This window comes from Micrasema longulum, unplaced genomic scaffold (assembly GCF_059751315.1).
Source record: "Micrasema longulum isolate JH-2025_06_02 unplaced genomic scaffold, ASM5975131v1 h1tg002499l, whole genome shotgun sequence".
Lineage (NCBI taxonomy): Eukaryota > Metazoa > Arthropoda > Insecta > Trichoptera > Brachycentridae > Micrasema > Micrasema longulum.
Window position 1 is genome coordinate 1 of NW_028279641.1, and position 26,834 is coordinate 26,834.

A 26,834-nucleotide genomic window follows, 5' to 3' on the forward strand; every position below is an offset into this window, starting at 1 on the left:
TCGATATCCTAATCAATATTTTAAACTCATCCTGTAGTCATGCCCCATCCCCCTTTCTATGAAGACCGAATGGAGCTTCTCGCTACTATCCGTGGCCCTGTTATAGGTCCTGTCGTATATTCTGATCTGGCGGCTTTTAAAAATTATTTCAAGGCTATCAAAAAGTTTTGTAGTTATTTCAGCGCATCGATCATGTCCAATTGATTCAATCCCAATCAGTAAAGAATTGACTCAACTCTGTCCCTTAATCCAATGAAGACACGTTTATGTACTTATGGATGGATTACCTTTTGTCGGCACAAAGATGCAAAGGCTAAAAGCTCCTTGGGGCAGCTTTTCTAGTGTCCTGAAGAAGAGACAGGTGCGTCTCGAAACCGATAGACATAGAAAAGTCAGTATGTGGTTATATACCAATGATCATCATCATTCCTTTTCCGTGGCGAATGGTGCATAGAGCACTGCATTGGCACACCAATCGCAGCGTATCTTGATCATTTTTGTTACATGAAGGTAAGATGATTAGTCTTACGCTTCAGATACCAGTCCAGGGACGATGAAATATTTTTGGTGTAAAATCACCCTTTTTAAATAAATATTTCATATAAAAAATGTCGGGAATCGAACCCGAGACCTCTTGAATGGTAGGCAAACGCGCTGACCATTACACCACGAGGCTGTCAATGATAACTAACATTGATTGAAATCGACAATTTTTTGAGTTTTCCAAATTTTTGCAGACAAGGACTGGAATTAACTCCCTGAGGAGCTGTTAATATTAACATATTACAACAGATATGAAAAACATTTTAGAGAAGGTAATACATAAGTCTAGGAATCTACAGGGCTTTTGACCTGTCATTGACTGATTTAAGTGGCCACTTACACACTGTGTAACATTCACCATTCTGCCCATATTTAAACATCTATATTCCTTCAATTCTTTCTTCTGTTGATGTTTGTGAAGTTAAAGAGCTGAAACCTTCATTTATGCGCGGAAGATTCATCTAATTGAATTATTTCACCTACATACTAGGCAACGCCTGAAAATGATATTTTTTAAATTTCTATACTTCTTCATGGACCAGGTGGATTTATCAACAACATTTTGAGTTTGTTCAATTGAAGGAATATAAATGTTCAAAAATGGGCAGAACGGTGAATGTTACACAGTGTGTAAAGTGGCCACTATTTATATTTTTTAAAAACGTATAATCTTTTACAGAATATTTTATTTTCTCTTTCTTATGTTACAAAAAAATATTATAACTGTCTATTTATTATAGGAGCAAAAATTAATTAACATTTTCTTGTATACCCACGAACAGGCCATGCCTTTGTGGGATTTTTTGTTTACTATTTTTACTATTAATGTGTGTTCCTTTCCTATGTAATTATCCTTGTTTTTTTAATACTCTGTTTTACCTATTATGTATATTGTAAAAATAAATAAAAAACCAGCCAACGACCGGTCATAAGCCATGTAGAAGCATAGACTTCATCTCTATTGTAATATGTTAATTTATTGAAATGCTTGACAACGAAGTGAATGCTTTAAATATTGATAAAAAAAAACTTAATTTTTATCTGAACGGTCTTGAAAATCAATCAAAAGGAGGTTCAGTGGTATTATAATATTCATAGACTATTTTTATTTGTTAATAGACTAATAAACTAAACCAAAAATATCTTAAATTATAAATATGTGGTTTGAAAATATGTCACAGCGTAAATAAATTCCTATACCTGTGTCCTTTTCTCTCGCCAACTTCAATCATGTCCCTTTCGCACCTGTATGAAGTTCCAAAAACTATTTAATTTATTATTTTGTCACCTGGGGTCAGTGTCCGCTTGAAACTCGACTGACATACACGTAAATCGCCAAATCGATTTCGGTATAATCGCATCGCGTAAAAATAAAATATAATTAATGATAAACTTAAATTAAATTTATGTGATAACGAAGTGATCCGTGTGGAGTTTTGCCGCTGTTTTCCATAGGAACGAAAATCTACAAAAGGTCAGACCATCTCAATTCCTTTCCTAAATAGGACTAAATAGTCCAATTTGCGTTTGACAAAACAAAATTTATAAACCTACTGTCAAGAACCAGCTTACGCATCGCCACTATGATTTTATTTCATTAAAAGACGCAAAAAACAATATTAGAACTGTGATATTCAGTATAAAAACTCTCTTGAAAGATTGTTGGTTGGACATTTGCGGTTTTTAAAAAAAGGTCTATAATTGTTATTAGCGTAGGTAGGACAAAATTTGTTTATTAATTTGTTTGGGAATGACTGTTTTTGTGATCAAGGTACCAACACTTAAAAATAATAGTAAGCTCCTTGATTGTAATGTATTTATTAATAATATTTATTTAAGTAGGAAAAAATATATAAATTTGTCACAGAAATCTTATTTTTAATAGCAATTAATACTGAATTTGAAAATTAAAAAATATCTTGATTTGTTGACCTGTTATTTATTTATTTATTGACATTTTATATACATATACAATAAATATACATATAAGGGCGGGCATATTGCCTTAAGGCAATTTCTTCCTACCTACCCAAACCGTTCAGTTTGAGAAAATTATAAATACATGGACATATTGAATCTTACAATTTTATACAAAAATTAAAAGCAAAGATTAACAAAAATAAATATATGTATAAAAAAAAAATAACACTATACTATGAAGAGAGGAGAGGGGATGGGAAGGAAAGAAGAAGGATATAGGAACAATTTAAATATTTAGATAGTGACATTTCAATCTTGACTTAAATGTAAATAAAGAAGGGGCGTCTCTAACATTAGTGGGTAGATTATTCCACAATCGAGCGGTTACTACTGTGCAAAAAAATTAGAGCGACGACAGGGTATTAAAAGGGTTCTCTCGTTACTAGAACGAAGAGATAGTCCGTGTTGTGAAAGAGGTTGGATGAGCTCTCTCAGATAAACAGGCGAAGTGGGATTATTTAAAATATTGTGAAGAAGTGATAGAATGTGAATGTTATTGCCTGGTTTAATTGGCCACTTTCCACATTGTATAACATTAACAATTCTGCCCGTGTTTACTCATCCACATTTCCTAAACTCTTCCATCTGTTGACTTTAGTGAAGTAAAAGAGCTGAAACCTCTGTTATGTGAGTGAGATTCATCCGACTGAACCAGTTTACCTACTAGGCAACGCCTGAAAACAATTTTCCAATTTTTATGCGTCTTCTTATACCATTTAGTTTAAGCAACAATGTTTTGGGTATGTCCAAATGTTTGCAGACAGGCTGGAATTATTAAAGAGGGAGTTATTTAGATCTAAATGTGTTGCAACAGTGACAGCAGCGTAACATTTACCATTCTGCCTTTGTTGAAACTCTTACGTCTTTTAATTTTTTCATTAACACTAACAGGTCACAAGCTCTGTATATGCCTAGACTACCACATTTCCTTCGCCAAAATGTTTTCCCTCTCGTTTGCAATAAATTTAGATGTAAAATTAGTTGAAAATGGTTTACTTGGCAAAAAAATGTGATTATTTCAAAATGGTTTTGATTTTTCGATTTATGAGTGTAAAGTGATTAATAATAAATTAAAATTGTGACAAATATGAATTTCATGGTTTCATTAAGCGTTTAACAGACAGAAATTATAAAAGTAAAGGACTGTCGTCTTTTTTTCATCATCAGACGCCCCCAGGGTACCATATCGGTAGCCAACATTTGCATCCCTTAGTTCTGTCAAATTATGCTGAAACATCGTCACAGAAAGCCTTCCAGGAGTCTGCAGGTGTGAAAAAAAGGCAAATTGGGTATGAGCTTTCCTGTTGCAAGGGCCATAAGATATAATATGAATTGGGTGTGTGGTGGATATTAACTGGGTATAAAATAAGGTAATTAATTAGTATTGAAATATTATTGTTTAATTTATATATATTTTCTATTTAAAAACAATATATAAACAAAACATTTAAGTTTGTAAGTGAAAATTCTTGATGGAAGTTCATTGTAATTTATTATATAAATAAAACACGAGTGATACTTTAATCCACAAATTTGGAATATCCAGTGACCGGTTTCATCGCTTTCGCGACATCTTCGAGACTGGTTAACCCAGTTAACCCAAAGAAAATTTGTTGATAATGATCCTTAAGATAAAAATAACTTTATTTAATTTACTTACATATCACTCCACTACTTCGGGAATTGCACTGGCTACGTTTTCCATTGAGGGTGGAATACAAACTCTGTTGGCTTATGTATAAGTCACTGCACAACTCGGCTCCGGAATATCTAAGGGAACTATGCATTCCAGATGAACTAGCTGACAGACGTCTTACGCTTAGATCGGCTACATCTACGTCGAAAGGAAAAGTTATTATACCTCTACGCAAACAGCGCACTAAATTCGGCGAACGTGCATTTGCGGTCGCAGGCCCTACGGCATGAAATGCTCTCCCAGCAGAAGTCCGAAACTGTGAGAGTGAAGTGATATTTCGGAAGAAACTTAAAACCCACTTGTTCTCTAAATCATTTGAATAAATTCTTAGCATGTGGTGAAAAAGTACATGATTTTTCTTAAATTAAAAAGTTAAAATTAAATTTATATCTTTATATAATCACTTTGTAAAGCGCCCTTGAGGTATTATATTACGAAAATGGCGCTATATAAGATATCCATAATTATTATTATTAATATATTGCATTTGCAAAATAGTAAGGAGTATCTAATACAAAAAAGTGAAAATTAAATAACAATTACCATGGCGACTGCTTTTCTTGACATTTGGCTTGCCAACCGCCGCGCTGGCTAAATGTAATAAATAGCATGATAAATAATATATAAATAAATAAAAATAGCAGTTTTGGAATATTTTCTATATTTACACCGGTGAAATTCAAATATGTGATTGCGCAGCAGGATTATACGTCGCGAAACGTAAATATTTTGACGTTTAATATTAGGTGTTCACGTGATTACGAATATGATAAACAACTATGGTGAAAATTTTTTATCACGTCGCTTATTAGCACGTCGATAGTTATTTGTGATTGAGTTACAGAAGGCAGGTAGAACCAAGTTTGCATACATCGTACTGTATCCAAAAGTCTGCCAAGAGCAAGTTTTATAACAAAACTAAAAAGTAAGGGTGGTTAGGTAACAGAAAATATTGAAAAATTAAATAGATAATAATATAATCCAGAAAGACGAAAAGTTGCCGGCAAGGTTCATTCGTTCCGACAAATAAAACTCTTCTGAGTAAAAATCAACACATGCACATATTTATATGAAACACTGAATTATATTATAATGAACGAAAATATAAATATAATATTACGCTGGAATATTTTATTAAATAAAATTGAAGTTATTTTTGATTGGGTAGATGTTATTATCAAAAAAGGTTTATAAACTACAAAGAAGGAAAACTTCTATGAACGGTATTTTCATATTAGCGGTTTTAATATTGTTATTTTTTGCGGATTTTACTGATTTTGGATCATAACACAAATTACAATGGTTACTGCAGTAGTTTACAAAGAAAAAAAAACCAAAAGAGGTAATTAAAAGCTCCATAATAATGAAAAACAATAACTTATTTTTGTCGAAAATATTTTTGGCAGCTTTAGTTTGAAAGCGCAAACAGAGATGACGCTAACATCGTTCGCAGCGCGCTAGGGAAACGCGTCACACATTTCATAAATGCTTTCGAGAACGCTTTTCGGGTATCGCTTCTCGGCCTGTTGGCTAAGATCAAAGTGTAGTATCTGTTCTTATCAGCTTAATATCTGATAGTTCCCGCAATGCGGGACCAGTATATTAAACTGATTTTTGGAATGTGACGTGATGTTCGGGGCTTGCTCCACTCCTGTCGCGGGTTGGCCCGGCATTGCAGTGCCGCCGGGATCGGCCCATCTTAAAACCTATTATTGGCCCAAGGGTCACCCTGTACTCCTGCTTCATCAGGGGACGATGTACGCTGGGCACGGAGTCTGGTAGGGCCAGTAACGGCAAATCGGACCATGAGTCGAAAGCTGGGTCCGATTACAATGGGAACATCGTCCCATTGACTCCTTTTAAGGTCAAACCTACGATGTGTATTATCCATACCTATAGTCCTTAAAATATAGCTTGATTGAATTGACGGCTGTCAAACTAATGTCACTAGTGGTGGAAATATTGATCACTGATCATGTACCGATCAAATCGATTTTATCAGTTTTTTCATTCAATCATGAAATTCTGTTTCCGAAAATTGATAAAATAAACTAGCCTATTATAGTGTGTTTAAGACTTACTAAAAAAAGATTTACTAAAAAATAAGACATAAGATACTTTTTTTCACGAATAACAACAAATGAATTGTTTTTTATTCCAGCGATTTACGTTAGTCAATTTGTCTCATCTCGAAACTTTTTGCAAAATGACTTAACCTTCTAAGAACGTCGTTAATAATTAGGTTTATTTTTCTTTTTTTTTTAAAGTTTTAAAGCTGATTTTATATTGATTTATTTGTCAAGCATTGTATTATGATTTTGTGAGTTTTGCTGACAATTATCATTCTAATCAAGCTATATTTTAAGGACTATAACTCCTAACACATGCTGTGCTGTCTTTATACAGAGAAGCAATAGCCCGTGTCAGGTTTCCGCTCACTCCATACCCCGATAACACCTTCCATATTTTTTCTCTGTCTCTATCAAACCCTTTTTGCAGATCGACAAAGGCGCAGAAAAGTTTATGGAAAAATCCAAGCAAGATTCTTTTCTGTCATGTTTCGTAAAGCAAATGCCTATTTGATCCATACGTCCTCTTCCATTCCGCGGATTTATGAATGAAAGAGAATGTTTGGAATTATAAATACCTTTTTTAATTTCTAAGATTTCCAAGTTATCTAATTTTAATATTTTTATTTTTTTGATAATATTTAGCAATCACCGTTAAAACTAAAATAGGATAAGATTTATTAGTTGAACCATAGAATTAAGAATAGTCCAGAAATATCCTTCGAGCGTAGAATCATATTTGAATACATCGGACTGTGTCCAATAATTCCCCCACTTAAACACACTTTCGCCGCGCGCATACTTGAAGTCACCGAGTAATATTGCCAGATCGCGAAGAATATAACCATAACACAAATGTAAGGTAAAAAAAAAAATCTTGATTTTTCTAAAATTTTATTGTGCACTCGAAAACATTGATTGATACAACAGAGTAGATAAGTAAAGGGTCATTTAATAAGAGTAATTGAATTAATAAACTTTGAACTTACAAATTTTATTTTACATAAAATGGATATTTTAATATCATGTTAAATAATATTTTATGTTTTAAAGACAATGTCGGCCATTTGGCCTTTGGGCATTTGCCCACCACGGTGTGTTGATAATCTCAGGTTAAATTTTCATTATATCTCTTATTATATGAGCAAAGTAGGGTAAACAAATTTACTACCTTGGCAACCTTTACGAAATTTCCATTTTGTTTTTTCGACAATCTGACAGATGGAATGGATTTAATCTTTAAGTAATGCATTTGTGACAAACACATTTATTTGATAATTACACACGAAATGTGATTGCATCCTGTTTCTTTAATACGAGTATCCTAGTAGTATTTCTACACTTTAAAAGGACACAACACGGCATGGTTAAATTCGAATTAGGAGTTGCGTACTGAGCGACGTCTACAAAGAAACTAATAAGTTAAAACGTAAACCTACTCATTTATGAGTAGTTGAGTCGCCTTCTGTTTGATGTTCGTATGCAGTTTCTGGACTATTCTTAATTCTATGAGTTGAACATACCTTGATAAAGAAACGCATGTAGCCTTGAAACCGGTCGGGAGAAAAAAATTAAATAAGTAGTTAAAAACAAAGCTGTTTTATATTTATTTTATTAAAATAAATACAGTTGGTACTTATTTAATTAAACACAATTAAACTGTACAATAGAATATTTTTATTGAATAATTTCAATGCATTATGTATAATATCATATTAAAATTATCACAAAATCAACAAATTGTTTTTAAATATTTCCTACGAGTACAAAAATAGCGAAATTATTCTTTGAATATAATTGTCTATTTCCAGAATAGACTTTTAAAATATTAATACCAGGTAATCCGTAAAATAACTTAAATATTTATATTTGGTTATTTGATCAGTAACATTTTATCAAAATAAAAACAGGATACTAAAAAAAACTTTGCGACTTTTTTCAAATAAAATATTATAGATCATATAACCATAAATATAAAGAAGAGAATCCTAGGATAAAAATATAAATAAGTTGATCAAAAAATAATCATGAATAATTAAAACCATTAAAAATATATCGGATAAACTCTTCAGAAAGTAAAATTAATATTTTGTGAGAATAACTAAAAATAATTTTACTAATTATAAGAATAAAAATCTAAGCAATTTTAACGATTTATTAATGTATTAAGTTAATATTTATGCTTATTAACTTATGTAATATAAAATTATTATTTTATGTTTAAACTATTAATATTATAGAGGCACATTTGAGCGGTTATACTCCAAAACATACTATTTCCAAGGAATTTTCCATTGGTCTACCACAACAGGCCAAGAAGTCCAATTTTAGTGGTGCTGTTACTTTTTGGAATAATTCTTTCAGAATATAACCTCACATTTATTTACTTATCATTCAAATTGTGAAGATATTCCTATAAGGCACCTTAAAAGATTTCACATTATATACAAACATATTTCTATTCGAATTTTTTATTAGTTGCCGGGCTAAAATATCACTATACAATAAAAAAATAAAAAACAGGTGATCCATCGTGTACTTATCTACCGAAAATGTAATTAAAAAATCACTTTAAGAGAATCTACCGATTTTTCTACCAATCTGAAGAATTGGTCAAATTCTGGGTAGTAACGATCTTTCTCATAGTAAAAAAGACTAACATGAAAACTAGAATGAGGAATTCCATTGTGTTCTAATTTTTTTTTTCTATTAGCGTACTATTTAACTAAGCAAAAATATTTTTTTTTTTTTGTGCGTTATTTATAAAGATATGATTTTTTAAAGTTACATTTATCAAATACCGCGCCAAATGACTGTAATCAGTGTGTCACTTTTCAGTAGTGACGTCATGAAACGGTTGGCGTTCTTACTTTCACTGACCTGACAAGAATCTATGGAATATTGCTTTGATTACTTCATTTAGTTGATCGTAATTTGCTCATTTCTATGTTATGGAAAAACCTAGAAAGTTGACAAAATCTCTGGTTAAAATGTCAAATTATACAAATTATACTCTTTTTTTTCTATGGTCAAAACGTTGCGGGGGTTTTGAACGGAATCCGGAAATACTACACGTAGATACAAGGAGTGACGTCATTATTTACGATTTTAAAATGAATACTATTTTTAACATTTTTTATTTATTTTTGCGTGCGTTTTTGAGATATTTCATCCTACTCCAAAATTTTTTAATATTCACGTGTACTCGAAAACATTTGAAAAATTTAATTCCGGGTTGGGCTGGGATTCCTCATTCTCCATTCCAAATGAATGAATATATTAATTATTCATTAAATACATGTGACATGTCACTGATTTCATTCACTGCCATGTCATAGCCACATGTCACTGCCTAAATTTAATTGAAATATTCAAAACTTTACAAAAAGATAATTCAAGTTTACCGTAAAAATATCTGGATCTTAAGAATACTTTTTAAGACAAACGTTCCACGATGAACATTTTGTGACCAAATATTTCAATTTCGGAGCTAATTTATTTTATGTAGGGATTGACCTATTTTTTAAACACACGAGTGGGCCAATGATATTAGAAGTCTTTTATTTTTTTATACATCATAGTGAAAGTAGTCTAAAAAGTTGCATTTTCGATCACATTGAATGTAATAATTATTTAAAAAAATATTCCATAGTACTTTTGGCCTTCAACCGAGGTTTGAAGTTTATAACTGTCTGAACATTTTGTTAATTATCTATATTGATGACCCATTACAAATTCGAACACGTTTTAAAACTACCGAAATGGAAAAAGTTTACACTCTGCGGAACTGATTCCGTTGAGCGCCTGGCTAATATTGACGAAAACAATGGCTCATTAAAACAATGCTTCCCACTTATTACAAAACAAAGTGCAACTCACGCCCTTAGATGCTTATTTAATGAGGTTTAATGCACATTACAAAATTTTATTTGACTGATTTTCTTCCTTAAATACGAAATGACAGCCGGTTTAGCGCAAAACATTGACTTTTTCGAAAACTTCAAGCTTCGGTTGAGGGTCAAAAGTAGTATCAAATATTTAAAAAATAAATCGCATTCCGAGTAATCCAAAAGGCAACTTTTTGGACCCCTTTTATTAAAAAAAATGGAAAAAAATACACATAGACTCGCCTTGAGTCCTCAAAAATGATGACACTTATGGTCCTTAAAATATAGCTAGATTAGAATGACAGCTGTCAAACTAATTTCATTAGTGATGGGAAATTACTGATCGCTGATCAAATCGATTTTATCAGTTATTTCATGCAATCACGAAACTCTGTATTCGTAAATTTATATAAAAAACGCAAAAACAAGTCTATTATAGTGTGTTTAACATAATTATTCACGAAAAAATGAGACATTTTTACTTTTTTCATGAATAAAATCAAATGAATTATTTTTTTATTCTATCAATTTACATAGATCAATTTGTCCCATCTCTAACGTTTTTGCAAAATGATGTAACCTTGTAAGAACGTCGTTTATAATTAGGTTTATTTTAGTTTTAGAGCTGATTTTATGTATTAATATTGATTTATGTTTTAAGCATTGCATTAAAAAATAAATTGACACGCCAGATACAAATGACTTTTTGTGTGTCAATATAAATAACTCCCTTGACTACAAAGTTATGTCGTCACTTTTTCTGACAACTGTCATTCCAATCATGTTACATTTTAAGGACTATAAGTGTGATGCCCTAGGCGTATTTTGCGTTCTATTGGAGGGAATATTTGAATGAAAATGTTTGGAAAAAACTAGGACCTGAACATTTCAGTTCAGAGTTTCGGGGGTTTTCCTGAATGTATACATTTAACTTAAAATTGTGGCAGAGTGGGGTTCGAACCTCGGACCTCCTGATCCAGAGTCCGCTACACTAGTCACGGGACGACAACCCGATTTTATTTATAAAATAGTTTTGAGGTGTAATATTTAAGTAATTAAAACATGATTTATATTAATGACTTAAACGTAGTTAAAATAGACATATTACGAAATTGAGACAATATTAATATAATATTGCTCATTTCGATGTATTGACATTTGAATTATTTGATAATGTTAGCTTTTGAAGCCCATTTTGTTATATTTATTTTATGGCACATGGAAATAAATGTAACTTAAGGTTAAACTATTCAAAAGTATTTAAAATAAAAATATTAGCCTATTAGGGAGTTTCGCGAGCACCGTTCTACAAAATTTCTTGTGAAGTCTTCAGTCGAATATTATGTGCCATTCTTCAAGGCGGGTTTTACTTCAGTGACATTCTGAAAGAAAGAAAAAATAATGATTTATACACGCTCTATGAAATCATGATATACATAAATAAAATATCCTAGATATGTACGTGCGTATACGCTAATGTCCATGTTACACCGAAGCATGCTCGAGATATCTCACTTATGGCATCTAAAGATAATTATAATTCGTATATCTAGTCTGACTAGTTAGAAACTAGCATTGCTTTTTCAAATTTTAAAGATTACTTGCTATACTTGTTATTCCTTCTTTATTTTTTCTTTTTTCTCTGCTGCCATTGGCATGTTTTTATACTTTTAAACTACTTTTAATTACTTATATTATATATGTTAATAAAATCAATATATTGCTGCTCTTACTATAATGTGTCATTAATTTTGAAGATGTTTTTTAAATTGACCTAAATTTAAATTTACTGTCTTATATTTCACTTAAAGATTCTTCTCATCGTTTCTTTGAATCCCTTAAAATAAATATGTGTTTATGTTTTTCCTTTTTTAAAAAAAATGTTATTACTATTTTATTTTATTTTTACATCTGAGCATGTTTTTCATTCTTTATTTCCATTCTTAATTTTTAATTACTCTTACAAATTTTCTTCATTTTTAATATTATTTCCATTTGTAAATACTCACTACAAACCTTAAAATATATTTTTTTCACTTAAATTTTAATTTTAAACAACTTTCATTTATTTTTTATTTTTTTCCTTCTCTTTTTTATACTTTCATAATTAACCTTACATATAATTGCTTTTTAATATGGAAACTTCACTGGTCCATTAGAATTAAGTCTAATTGTGTAAAATATTAAACTTTGTAACTGTACCGTATGTTTCCTGAATAAAAGAAAAAAAAAATATATATATTATCCATTGTGATCGTAGAACAACGATAGATATGCAAAAAAATAACTATCTTTTGTAATTGATTATGAAAAAATAAAATACTTAAACGAACCCAAGTTTCAAAGAACATAATTTTGTACTTTAAACCGCTTTCATGTAAAGTTGAACAAAATCATATGCGCTGTTCTACGATCATGAAGATATATTATCTAGTCTGACTAGTGTGAATGTTGTATTATTTCTAGTCTGACTAGTTTTAAAGTTGTATATATCTAGTTTAACTAGTTGGAAAGTTGTATATTTTTAGTGTCTGAGTTTAGAAAGCTGTATACATGATAATAACTTTTAATAATAATAATTTCTTACTAAAAGTTAGAAAGTTGTATACATCTAGTCTTATTAGTTAAAAAGTTGTATATATCTAGATTAACCAGTTAGAAAGTGGTATATATCTAGATTAACTAGTTAGAAAGTTATGTATAGCTAGTCTGATTTGTAAGAAAAGCGTATTTATATTATTAATATATTGTCTGACTTGTTGAAAGTTGTATGTATCTAGAGACTGACTAGAAGAAACTTATATATAATAATGTCTAGTCTGACTAGTTAGAAAGCTGTGTATATCTAGTCTGATTAGTTTGAAAGTTGTATATATCTAGATTAACTAGTTAATAAGTTGTGTATATCTAGTGTGACTAATTAGAAAGGTGTGTATAGCTAGTCTGATTACTAAGTGTATATATTATAATATTTAGTCTGACATCTTAAAAAGTTGTATGTATCTAGGCTGACTAGAAGAAAGTTTTATATAATAATGTCTAGACCGATTAGTTAGAAAGCTGCGTATATCTAGTCTGACTAGTTAGAAAGCTGCGTATATCTAGCAGGGGCGAACCGTGTATAGAAGCGATTATGCGCAGCTTACCATTATATTTGACTAACCATAATAATGTTTTATTGTAACTTTATTTACAGAAAAACAAATAAATAATTAACATTTATTTTAAATCATTTCCACCGTTTGTATTTTTATCCTAATATAAATATAAATTTTAATAAAGCGCACCCAGCGCCTGCGGTGAGCCAAGAAACTAGCCGATTATTGCAGCTTATTTTTTCATACAAATAAGTATACTATTATTTTGAATGTATTAACCCCAGTGCGGGTTTTTTCTCCAAGATTAAACTTGCAGATTACACAAATTATTATAGCGATTCTTGATTTGGAAAACAGTATTTCAAACATTGTTTCTTAAGGACCATTTTAATTTGGGATGGTACTTATGACATAAGACCATAGGCGGCCTCCGTGGTGTAGTGGTCAAGACGCTTGACTCACACACGGAAAGTTCCGGGTTCGATTCCCGGTGAGAACACAAAAATTAAAATGTGATTTTTCTCAAGCCTGGGTGCTCTGTGATGTAATTCACCTCTGTAATTAGGCCTCCTGGCCTGTTGTGGTGCAAAAAAAAAAATGTAAATGTAAATGTAAAAAATAACTTTCATGCGTCATAGTGCAGGACATATAGCACTCCACGCGGCCGTTTTAAGAACTAGCAATTACTCCAACAATGCGGCCAGTTGACATTTTAATTGAATACCTAATATCGACTGAATTCATAGTGGTATTTTTTATTTATTTTATAATGAATTATATATTAAAGTAATGGATAATATATCTATATAATATAATATATAACAAAGTTACATAGTTTGAGTTGATTTCATGGATGAGAGTTGTAGTATCACACAGAATCACAGAAAAATATCAATTTATAGCAAATATTACTTACGTTATATTATGTACCTCTTATGTAGGTACAAATATATTATATTTTTTTATAGTTTACCCATAAATAAAATCACCATTCGCCACTGATATCTAGTCTGACTAGTGACAAAGTTGTATCTAATTGACTTCTACTTCTATTTTTAACTAAAAACTATTGCAAAATTGACGGACCACTGATAATATCAAAATATCCACTTCCATGTCACGCCCTGTTGTAAAAAATATTGAATCAAGTTATATGGGACTTTATCTGTAAATAATTAAAATTTAAATACCTCCGTGAAGCGAGTCTCGTGGCTACAGCAGCTGTGAGACCGGCTCCTTTTCCGCTGCCATCTTCAGCCAACAACAAACTGAACTGAAAACAAACAGAAAAAAAACAGTTAGTCATAAAAACAATGATATTGGGTTAATTTTTCTAGAAAGCGCGTATTACTATCATTTCCCTATCCGCGTCACACTTGGCACAGGTCACTGATTGGCTAATCTATTTGCAGCGTAATTAGATCATTTTTGTTACATGGAAGGTCAGGTGATCAGTCTTACGCTTCAGGTGCCAGTCCAGATACATTAAAATAGAAGAGAGAACCACCCTTAAAACCAACATTTTAAGACAATATTTTGAGTTTGTTCAAATTTTTCTGGATTCGACTCCCTTGGAATCGGTTAATATTTCAACAGAGATGAAGAATATTTTAGAGAAGGTCTAGGCAACTACAGGGCTTCTCCTAAAGAGTTTTGAGTGGTTTCCTCTCCACATGAGCAAATGCTAAGAAGTTCCTGATTGGCCCACATTAGTATATCCCTCCTGAGCCCAACAGTTTAGATAAATTTAAAGAAATTTAATTGCAGAAAAATACACTTTTAAAATATAAACCTTGTATATTATAAACCAAGGTAAATAATAAAGCAACTCCTTTATAAAAAAAAATTAAAAATCTATAGGGCTTATGCTCTGTCATTGGCTGGTTTAAGTGGCCACTTTACACACTGTATAACATTCACCATTCTGCCCATATTTGAACATCCATATCCCTTCAATTCTTTCTTCTGTTGATGTTTGTGAAGTGGCCACTTAAACCAGCCAATGACAGGACATAAGCTCTGTAGATGCCTAGACTTATATATTACCTTCTCTAAAATGTTCTTCATCTCTGTTGTAATATGTCAATATTTAACGTCCACGAAACCTAACCAATTTTGAATTTTCGTGTGACACACTCTGAAAATGGTTTTTTTAAGAAACAGTTTCATTGACTTCAAGATTAGGTTGTTGGGTGTTGGTTGGAGTTCCTTCCCCAGTTAGAGATGACGCGAGGTTGCTGTTTAACGCGTATTTATTACATGGCGAACAAGATACAGCACTTGGTTGTGTAGCACGAGCGTAGCGGCGATGATGGGTTGAAGAGACTGCACTTGAACTACATACTGAAACTGTGGGACTTCGTCGAGCTGGACTGAAGTGAACTGAACTTGTTGGGCTGACTGACTGGCGTTGCGTCCTGTGGTCTTTTTATGACCACCTTCCTATGTAGTTCAATTCTTCATGGTAGGGACGATGTTAATGTACTGCAGAACAATGCCCCCGATTTCATGTCCAATACTGATAGAGTTGCATTAAATGTGATATTGGATTTAACAGAAAATGATGACATTGCTTTCTTCGGTTATGGACTATGAACCCCACAGACTTATTTTTTAAAACATTAACAGTTCAATTTTCTTATGAGGCTGTTACAGATGTTTCCGAAAAATAACTGCTAAACTTTTTTGACGAAGTAACAGTTTATTTTTTTTGTAAATCTGTTTCAGCTGTTTTGGAATAATAACTGGTTTAAGAGTTTTTTTACCACCTCAGACTACTGTATACAGTTTGGCAATAAGCATTCTGGCAGCCTGACCACGCCACTGTCAACCTCGACATGAATAATTTATTTAAAAAATGATATAACACAGCAATATTTCACTCTCCCTCGAGTGGCACCTTCATCAATATCAAGATTTGCTTTAAGTATCAATTCAGAATATTAATATACAGGAACATAAGGTTGTTGCATCACGATGTTGACTTCTGATTCATTTGAAATGCAAATGATTTAGCACAATAATACATGTAAATTAGTACCTGGTGGTCTGGAGCAAGAAGGGATGTGAACTTGGAAAACAGGTGACGTAGTCTCGGGTGATGTTTATAAAGTGAACCGTCTACTGCTACGGTCACATGCTCCCAGCACATGCGCTCCAGAAGGGCAGCCATGCCTGTAAAAAAACATTAATTAGAAAAATATTTGAAGTACTATGAAGGCATTTTGTGGCGCTGTGAACGCTAGGATCACGTGGTACTAGTTATCGTGCCTGCAGCGCCCTCAAGTGGCGACGAAGGGAAGTCACGAAGAAGGTTACGTGGTAGATGCACTTACCGGTAGCAATGTGAGTATATGATGGTGCAACACATAGTAATACTATCGAAATACTTTATATTATGGAAGATTTCTATTATAATCAAATACTCAATTATACCTCTAACAGTACCTATGGCCGTATCTTCAAGAAAAATATAGGATAGTAATATTAAACCTCAATGAATTTTATCAAGATCTATCTTGTTAGATAACTCACAGAAATGACAGTTTTTTACTAGAGTGGTTTTGATATTCGTAATCCTATTGACGCTCAAAGAGAATACATAACTAGATTTGATTGAGATCTACCTCTGTTATCTACGATAACGTTTTATCTTGGATATTCACAATTCTATTAGATGACGCTCAAAGAGATACCTCAATGGGTTTTATCAAGATCTATGTTCTTATCCCATGATAGAGTAATTTTATTACCATCATTTGTATTTTGTTTTGTTTAGGAGTATTGAAATAATGCTTACATGCAGACAAGAGTTGGGCAGCTCTATGAGAGACAAGAGTGCAGACATGCTGGACTATAAGAACTTCTTCTCCTGCGAGGGAGGCCCCCAAACGTGCCATTAGCTGTTCTGTGCGCCACGTCTCTCCTTCAAGACTGTCACTGGAAAATTAAAATCAATAATGAGCATAAATAGAAACATTTGAAGGAATATTTGAAAATTTTACTGAACATTGGCTCTAAAACTGATAATAAATGTGTTAGTCAACCGGAAACCACAAGGAAAGAAAAAATATTTGGTTAAAATGAAAATACTTTTTCTGCAGAGCAATAATTTAAATCTACTTGAATATAACTAACTAACTAACTAACCATCACGCCATTTCCCCAGAGGGGTAGGCAGAGAGGATAGAACGCCACACCACTCTGTCCTGGCACACTTCCTTTGCTTCCTTCACATTCATACATCTTCTCATGCGCGCACGTCGATTATTCCGACTTTTCACATGACCACTTTCAAGAATTTGTTGTACTTGATCATGCCATGTCTTTCTCGGCCTTCCTCGACTTCTACAACCAGACACATTCGCATCATACATCTTTTTAGCCGTTCTTTCATCATTCATTCGCTCCACATGACCGAACCATCGCAAAAGACCTTTCTTAATTTTGTTGATAATGCTTAACTCAGCCTTGCATTCTGCTCTAATTTCGACATTAGGGCACCTATCATACATTGTTTTTCCGCACATTCGCCTGAGGGATCGCATTTCAACAGCATTCAGTCTACTTTCGTCCCTTTTTTTCCAACTCCATGCTTCGCTTCCATACATTAGGGTTGGTACCAGAACTCCATTATGAACTGCTAATTTAGCCTCTTGCGATAGACACTTATTTGCTACGACAGACTTTAAGGCACCATTAACTCTGTTACCGGCACTAACCCTCCTTTCAATATCCTTGTCCATATTTCCATCTCTAGTAAACATACTACCCAGATATACAAATTCTTCGACCTGTTTCAAACTATCTCCATTTACTACAATCTACTTGAATATAATAAATTTAATACTCACAGCTCTACTTCCGAAACGCTGGCCGTCGAGAACGAGGCTGGATTGAGCAAGGCTCCTGCTCTTCCTCCACTCAGCAGAAGACCAGCCCTGATAAGACCTTCGAGAACGCACCGAGCGACTTCTCCAAGATATTTTCCGCTGATGTACTTCTCGAACCTGTGGATAAGAAAAAACGTTAGAAAAGAACCCTTTTAATATGCATGACATATCATCTAATTATTGTAGGCAGCTTGCCCACCACATACCGCACACCGCATGTAAGGACTTAAGTCTTTACGTACTTGATTGGATCGGGGAAAAGAGGGAAATGAATTCCTCATTGACTAGGAACAAAATTGACTGGACATTATAAATTCTCAGAAATGATAACAAAATCTTGAAGTTATTTTTGGAAACAGATCTGTTTATCCGACAGGAACTTATAAAAGGGCCAGGATAGTAATAATAGTAATATTTGGCTGATTTACTTTGTGAAAAATCACCTCTATACTCAATCTAACATTCTAACTTAGCTAAACCTAATATTATACTTTCTGATTTTAAAATTGACGGTATGATGAACGAAAGAAGCCAGATTTTAGTTCACATCTGAACTGCCTAAGACCGTCGATGATTTGTAAGTGTGATGGTAATTGGTTCCAGGCAGAGGGGCTGATCTCCGAATCTAGTGTTTAGGCAGCGTCTGGCAAGTTTTCCTCTGACTGAATCAAATGCTGACCTGCCATTTCGTGAAGGGATTTGAATACTGCCTAGTAAAGCTTATATTTGTATTATCTCTTGGCTTTATTACCAGTACAAATCTCGAAGATATTGTGAGTTCTCAGAATATTTTGTTTATTCTCAAAATAACCCTTTGAAGTTTGTCATTTTGATATTTTGGGAGATTCGCGTACATTCCAATAGAATAATCTAAACGCGAAACGATATTCATAAGTTTTAGCAAGAAACTCCATTTGGTAATAAAAACTAATTTCTAAAATGTCTATCATATAGGAAATCGAATGAAGATATGTAGTCTAGATGTTCAGTGGTTGGCGTGTCCGATAGCCATTCTTGAGGTTCCAGTTCAGTTACTGGCAGAGGTGATGTGAAATAGATTTTTTTGTCGTTATTTGAGATGTTTTGAATAATCTGGACGATCTGCATGTGTGTTTCATTTCTTTCTACTCACATAAAACTGTTGCTGAGAAGAGACAGACTGTCCACCTGTCGGTCAAAAGGTGTTCTGATAAAGTCGATGACTCCGTTGTCGCCAAATGCTCCCCACTCGATGTCGATGACGACCTGTTGGGCGGCAAGGCTGGCCGCGGATTGCCCCCCTTCCCAGTGAGATACCCTGTCAGCCCGCTCCACAAAACAAGCGTTGCTTCCAGTGCCCAGAATCATGGCAATCTAAGGAAATTATAATCTTTTTAATTAGGATTAGATAGATTCGCCACTCCACATATATCGCTTATTTTCACGGATGCATGCAATTATAGGGAACTTATAAGGCTAATTATTTACCCAAGCGTCAACCACAACCATAATACAAGATACTCTAATAGGGATCTGATACTAAGTGAAGGGGTCAACACTGTTCTGGCATCGAGACAACACTATAACGTAGGCAAAAAGGTCCATAACCTTTTGCCAGAATCGTGGAAAGACGGGAGTGTTGTCAAGTTACGGAAGGTGTTGACCTCGCTCTTTCATGACATTGGTCGTAGGGAGTCAGAAAAGTTGATGCATGCCACGGATTGGAGAACCTTACTGGATGTCAAAAATAAAATATAAAAAATAAGGAATAATTTAAAAAATATATATTTATAGATGACAACCATGAAGTTTCGCATAAATAAATTGTCTATGTTTTTATGAATGTATGTATTGTGTATGCGCATGGGTGTATGTACGTGTGTGTGTATGTACATGTGTATATATGTGTATATTTATATATACATGTGTGTATATATGTGTATGTCTGTATGTATATGAATCAAAATGTGTATCCGAATAAGTTTATATTTTGTTTGTCTGTGCTCTATATTAATTTGTTAAGTATTATAATATATTAAAATGTAATTGCCTAGCTTGGAACGGGGTATGTACCCTTGTTAGCTGGGCAAAGTGAATATGGAATTGTATTTTGATAAAGAGTGTGAATAAATAAATAAATAAATAATAAGCAGTAATTTACAGGGCTAATGGGTTGTCATTTACTTAGTTTATATGCTGTCATTAACAGGTCTTATGAGCTGTCATTTACAATACTAAAAATGTTCTGTCACTTACAGGACTAATGAGTTGTTATTTATTTGGCTGATAAGCTGTCATTTACAGGTCTTATGAGCCGTCATTTACAATACTAATAATCTGCTGTCACCTTCAGGGCTAACAAGCTGTCATTTATTTGAGGGAACATTATTATTCTGTATAAAAAGAAAGAATACAAACAATGTAAAAGCATATATAAATAAATAAATACATAAGGGTTTATGAGCAGTCATTTACGTGGCATAAGTTATCATTATAGGTCTGATGATCTGTCGTTTACAAATAAAATAATGTGCTGTAATCTAGACATGCCCTGAGCCCTCAAAAATGATGACACTTAACTCTTGCCCAAACACTTAGTCATGCCCACGGCGTATTAAGTTATTTTACGATCGCCCGCTAGTCGGGACGTTTAGAATCGAAACAAAAATGCCTACTTGTGTCATGAAAACGTGTAAAAACCTTTCAGATAAACATTGTAAAAAGAAATTGTGTATCTTTTCATTAGTAAATATTTGTTTATGAGTAACAAAGCTTAAAATATTACAATATAATTTTTTGCAAACGCAATACTTTTTTTTCTTTTATTTTTAAATATTTGTTTCCTTTATTTTTAAACTGCAAAGATCTTCTTAGATACAGGGGTGCACTAAAAGATATTTGTTTTAAAAATATAATAAAAAAATTGCATTCCCTAAAATCAAGTGATAATAAATAAATGGGTCGAAATCATAAGGAATTTACAAAAAAAACCTTATTGGGATCCGTCAAAAACGACTGTTGATTTTTAACGTTAATATACCAACTTTCTTATGTACGAAAAATGAGTATCCTTCAATTTTCGGTAGCATATGCATGCTCGTTGAATGCAGCCTGATATAAATAAACAGTACTTAGTAACTATTTGTACGTTTTTGTGTCACTAATGTTTAAAATATTTTACACTATAGGGTATGTCCATGCATTATATGTCAATGAACTAGCCAGAATTTCAAAATTTTATTCGTTTTCATTGAACGCTTTTGTTTTGAATAATTATTTAATTCACTATGGTCTGGGAAAACGAATTCCTCCGCGGATGTGGGGCTCGAAATAGCGGGGGCGAAGCGCTAGGGCGATATTATTGAACGGAGTAGACTGTAATGAAATTTAATGAAAAATAAGTCAATTTCATCGATATCCGGTATGCAGTGTCAATCGGTCACAACCCCAAAAAATGAGATGGATTAGGAAGGGATGCCACTAACCGTATCTTCGTTCTTGATGGACTTATCGAATCTGACTTAACACTTGTGAGCCCCACTAACACGAGGGCAGGCCCTGATCTTGAGCTCAACACTGGTGGTTGGTGGAAATAAAGTTTTATAATGCGGCACACACGTTCAACGAAATAAACGTGCGATGTATGACACGAGGTGTTAAGGTGGCTGATGATCAAAGGATACTGAGGTGGGAAGTGAACAGTGGTTGTGGGCAAAAGGGTATAGAAGTTGTGACAATACTTGACCCATGCATACCCACATAATTCGCAACCACATTCAATAAAAGGAACTTATCAATAGTATAAAATGTATTCTTACGCCAGTGCGGTGATCCATCCTCGCTCCTGCTACCAAAGTTCCTGTTGTATCATTCAGCAATGCCACCACGTTAACATTGTAGGTTCCTGTAAAAGAAACACTTACATTCAGAATTATATTAACATCATCCTATCCACATCCAGTGATGCATAGGGCACTGCATCGGAACACCAACGGCAGTATCAAATCAGTAGGATAATCCTACATTGCATTATGGGCAAGTAGCCTTAAATTTTGGAAAAAATGACATGTCAAAAACGCCAAATGTTCATTTTTCGTTCAAAACGTGTGGAAACTTTAAACAGTTTGAAAGTATCTTAGTACATCATTTTAGTTGCTCGATGAAAAAAAAGATTTATTTTAAAGACGCCCTGAGTTACACGCAAAAAGCCATTAAAAAAATAGTGAAAAATGGGAGCTTTCATCGGTTATATTCTGCAGTTCTTCACCCAATGTTAATTTTCTTTAAATAAAATGACCAACAACTCGTAATGAAGAGGTTGCTGCAATTAAATTCCACCCACTCCCTATTCGTCTTACCAACCAATTGGGGTGAATAAGGTATGTTTTAAAATACTGTTTAGGTAAGAAAATCGTCATTTAAAAAAAAAAAGGAATAACCCGATAAGCCTCTATTTAGAGGCTTCTCAGCAGGTGGAAAAGGGGGGATATGGAAGGAGGCAATGAAAAATACACTACAACACCCAGACCAATTGAGAAAAAATCTTTCTTGGGTTATTTTTTCTTGCGGGTATCGAACCCGCAACGTCAGTTGGCCGTCTAACCAACTGCGCCACGGTGCCTGTATATCAGATTTATATAGGTATCGAATTTTGGCATCATTGATTTCAATAAATACCTAAGAGTTGCTTTCATTTTTTTTTTAAGACTTACAAATTATTGCAAACTCTGTGACGAGTTTGACGAATCTTTCGATAGCTTGAGTGTGGCACGGAAAATTAAAAACTGATGAAATAGTCTGTGTTAGCAATCTTCTGTCCAATTGGAGGGGACGACAGCTTACTCGAACATTTTGTCCGATCTATCAGTTCACTGTAGTCTGAGGGGTCAAAAATTATTGCGGAAGTCCTCAGATGCAGAGTGCGGTATGTGGTGGACAAGCTGTATGGATGTACAAAGTAAATTAACTCACCACACTTGTCTAATGATTCCCGGAGCATCTGAACCATGTCACGCTCCATGCCACTGCACTTGAAGGACTTGGTCCAAGTCAGGAGAGATCCGGAGTTCAGGGAATGTTGTACCATAGGAAAGGAGAATGTGAAACCTTTGATAAAAATAACATTTATTTTAGAGAATTCATCAATAAATTGTGTTCTTGATGTGCCTAAAACCTTGCAAAGGAATAATGAGACCCAGTTCCTCGGTCGTCTCAGGACCAATGAGGAAGTTCAGTGGGTTTTTACATCTTTCTTATTTATCTTATTTTATTTTTATTTTTTTTGGTCACATTTAATGTTTATATCTTTTGCATAATTTATAAAAACATAATTGGTCTTTTTCTGTTAAAATCTTTTGTTTTTAATACTTATTATGTATGACTGTATGTTTTCTGAATAAAAAAAATCTTTAAAAATTAATTAATTTGTGAATCTGAAATTACTCCGCGTGCGTAGTCTCAAGTTCTCTTCCGCTCCTTCTCGGCCAGTTCTGCCGACTGGCCCGTTAACGGTAAGTAAACCGGAGATTTTTCATCATCATTCCCTTTCCGTACCTAATCGTGCATAGGGCACTGCATTGGTACACCAATCGCAGTGCATCTTGATATTTTTTGTTACATGAAAGTAAGATGATTAGTCTTAGGCTTCAGGTTCCAGTCCAGGGACTATGAAATATTCTGGTGTAAAAACACCTTTTAAAATCAATATTTCATGTCAGCCATGTTGAGAATCGAACCCGAGACCTCTTGCACGGTAGGCAAACGCACTGACCACTACATCACAAGGGCAACATGGAAATCTTCCACGACTCTCTTATCATTGGTTGATTCATATGAACTAGTGACGTCGTTCAAAGTAGTTCGCCTTTATTAAGATGTTTTTTTTCATGCATTTTCAAGATCAATTTCCCGTAGGGCTGAAGTTCTTTACTATCGTATGTTTAGTAAAAAAACAGCATTTATCGATGTTTTTTTTAATAATTGTCGATTCCTGGAAGATAACCTTTGTTTCCCATCCTTCCCTTAACCTATCTTTATGGTGTCAACCTCACATCAAGATTGAAGATTAAAACATTTGAATTTGGAGAATTATAAACAAAATTTTGACATTGCCCAAGAATTCTTGAAATCTTCACGCGTCGTTATGAACAATATTATAATAAATCATTAAAAATCACAATTCATAGCGAACTTTCATCATCCAGTGCCAAAAATAGAAAAACACCCTCATAGCATCAAAGGTAGGTCCATTTCCGTGCTCCTTTCCATTCTTTAAATATTTCCGATACAGTCCGCTTTTCGATAACAGCGTATTTTTTAGGATGGATTGCCAATAAACAAAATAAAATACAAAGAAATTACACCAAAAGAATAATGACATTTACCCAGTGGTAGTTGTGTCTCCTGAAGGGATTGAGATTTGATGAAGTCTCCGACGCATTCTGCCAAGTAGTCAAACAGCTTGATTCCACAACCAATTCTCTGTTCATCACTAAAAAAAACAAACAATATTTCATTATATAATGAGAACAAAGGAGTACTTAATTAATGTTTTCAGCATTGAGTACGAATTCTGGTTTTTCAAAAGAGGTAGTCGCACAAACGTAGTTTTTCGTAGGTAGATGTACAAACAGTACCTCAAGCGACGTGACGCGATGTCTGTCCGGCTCTAATGTTTACCTCAGACTAAATTTCAAAAGCCTAATTTTTGTTAGACAGAAAATATTGATTCACTCAGTTCACTTCATACACATTTAAATGAAAATCGCGCATAGCGTGGTTGAATTAAATGGCAGGTTTTCTCTGTGCTCAGGCAGACAAAGAACACAGTTCTGTGGGTGAAATGGAACCTGGACGAGTGTTTTCGACTCGATGGCTGCTCACAGTCAAAAATCACGCTAAATAAAAAACCACTCTTGCCTATTTACAAGGCACCATATTCCAGATGTTCTTGAGATCTCTTGCTGTCAGTTCATCAGCATTTCAAATGCGGACCTGGCTTGGAAAGACACAGACGAGTTAACAGCCAACAGAAATTTGGAGGCTGTTTGTACTCCAACAGCTGAAGAGCGGACAAGAATAATGATAGGAATATGTTGTAACCTTAACAAATCCATATTACAAACATTTTGACTAACCCAAACTATTGTTATTCAAAAATATTTGATAACACAAACTAACATTGAATTTTTGAGTTTAAACAATTATTAATATCTAAATACGCGCGTTCTGTTAACTCTAGTGTTTAGCTGGTGACAACATACGGTCTTGAAACCATGTCACTCACTGCCAGAAGTATCCAAAAAGTTGTGTGCACTCAGCGGTTCATGGAAAGACAAATGTTGGGCGTCCCATTAAGAGATCGAATAAGAAAATAAGATATCGTACACAGGTGACTGATATTGCAGAAAGAATGGAAAAACAAAAATGGCAGCGGGCAGGTCATTTAGCGAGACAAGGCTTTGGTAGGTGGACCCACAGAATACTACTGAATTCGAAGCCCTACAAAAATATAAGGAAACTGGGAAGACCACAGGAGAAATGGGCTGACGACATCGTTGAACTCGCGGGACATGGTTGGAAACAGAGCGCCCGGGACAGGAAAACATGGAAAAATTTGTAAGACGCCTATATCCAACAGTGGAGAGATACGAACTGATAAGATGATGAGAGATTTTCACGATCGCTGCTATGCATCTTTTTAGGCGACCCTGCATAATAGTTTACCCCAAAGATGGCTCCTCCACCTTACGCGAAATCACTCAAAAAAAATACACATTTATAATATTATCAAGTTCGAATTTTATCAGTTCAAAGTCATATTGTGAAACTAGGCTTTTTTACATATTTCATTAATAAATAATGAAGAAATATTGATTGAAAACAAGTCCAAAGTTCATGAAGAGTCGGTAGACTGGATACAAGGGACAACCTTCTGACCTGAACCCAATTACTTTATTTTTATAGGCAGGCCCATAATGCAATAAATGCTCTTATCAGTAATAGTTGGTACAAGGTGCAAGATCAACCTTCATGTAAAAAATCAGTTTGTTGTAAACACAATAAAATTAATTATTTATTTCGGGAAATCACATTTTTTTTAACAGCCGCAAACTCTGTAGCTATACATTTTGACCAGCACTACGTACATGCGTGTACATATGAGTATTGAAGGAGAGGCTTAATCACAAAGTAAGATGTTGCCAAATTTGTAAAAAAAATTGAATATTGCGACTCATTGTGTGATTCTATAAAATGCTGCGAACGCCCAGTTGTATTCCACCGCCACACTACTGACTAGTCACTAGATCCCTGGGCAATGGGATCACACTCATAATGGTGTGATCACAGCAGATAACGAGATCACCGCGGATGAAAGGCGAGTTTCTGGCGCCTCCAAACCGAGAAGAACAGAAACATACAGAAAAATCCACCAGAGAAGGCAGCGGGAAACCACTCTGGTCATCTTTTCTCAGGAATCACTATGGCGAGTACATCCAATAAGCAGCTGACCTGGCTGCAGAATACAAGAGTAGCGCAGGACCGAGGTGCTTTCGCTGTAGTGATCGCCAACGTCAGGGGGACCTGACAAGGCACCTCGAGAAGAAGATACATAAATGTTTTTTTCTTAAAATGTCTAGAAAATATTATTTTTCTTATTATTATGTAGTTATTTGCATGCATCAAAGTTC

At 33.9% G+C, this 26,834-nt stretch overlaps 1 protein-coding gene and 1 non-coding gene across 2 annotated transcripts in view; one reads left to right on the top strand and one right to left on the bottom strand.

The window, feature by feature from the left end:
- The first annotated feature begins 5,729 nt into the window (after window positions 1-5,729).
- On the top strand, window positions 5,730-5,922 carry LOC148272076 (U2 spliceosomal RNA). Its single transcript, XR_015824937.1, has one exon. It is a non-coding gene; the product is annotated as a U2 spliceosomal RNA (small nuclear RNA).
- Window positions 5,923-9,370: 3,448 nt separating this feature from the next.
- LOC148272077 (hexokinase-1-like) overlaps window positions 9,371-26,834 on the bottom strand; it is a 79,198-nt gene continuing 61,734 nt past the window's right edge. The window contains exons 5-13 of the mRNA XM_088240557.1: window positions 24,528-24,634; window positions 23,116-23,250; window positions 21,963-22,048; window positions 19,298-19,518; window positions 18,127-18,282; window positions 17,073-17,212; window positions 16,314-16,447; window positions 14,464-14,546; window positions 9,371-11,557 (exon numbers count right to left, since the gene is read on the bottom strand). Of these exons, the coding sequence (XP_088096683.1) occupies window positions 11,542-11,557; window positions 14,464-14,546; window positions 16,314-16,447; window positions 17,073-17,212; window positions 18,127-18,282; window positions 19,298-19,518; window positions 21,963-22,048; window positions 23,116-23,250; window positions 24,528-24,634 (1,078 nt within the window). The 3' untranslated portion in view covers window positions 9,371-11,541. The remainder of the gene's footprint in view (window positions 11,558-14,463; window positions 14,547-16,313; window positions 16,448-17,072; window positions 17,213-18,126; window positions 18,283-19,297; window positions 19,519-21,962; window positions 22,049-23,115; window positions 23,251-24,527; window positions 24,635-26,834) is intronic.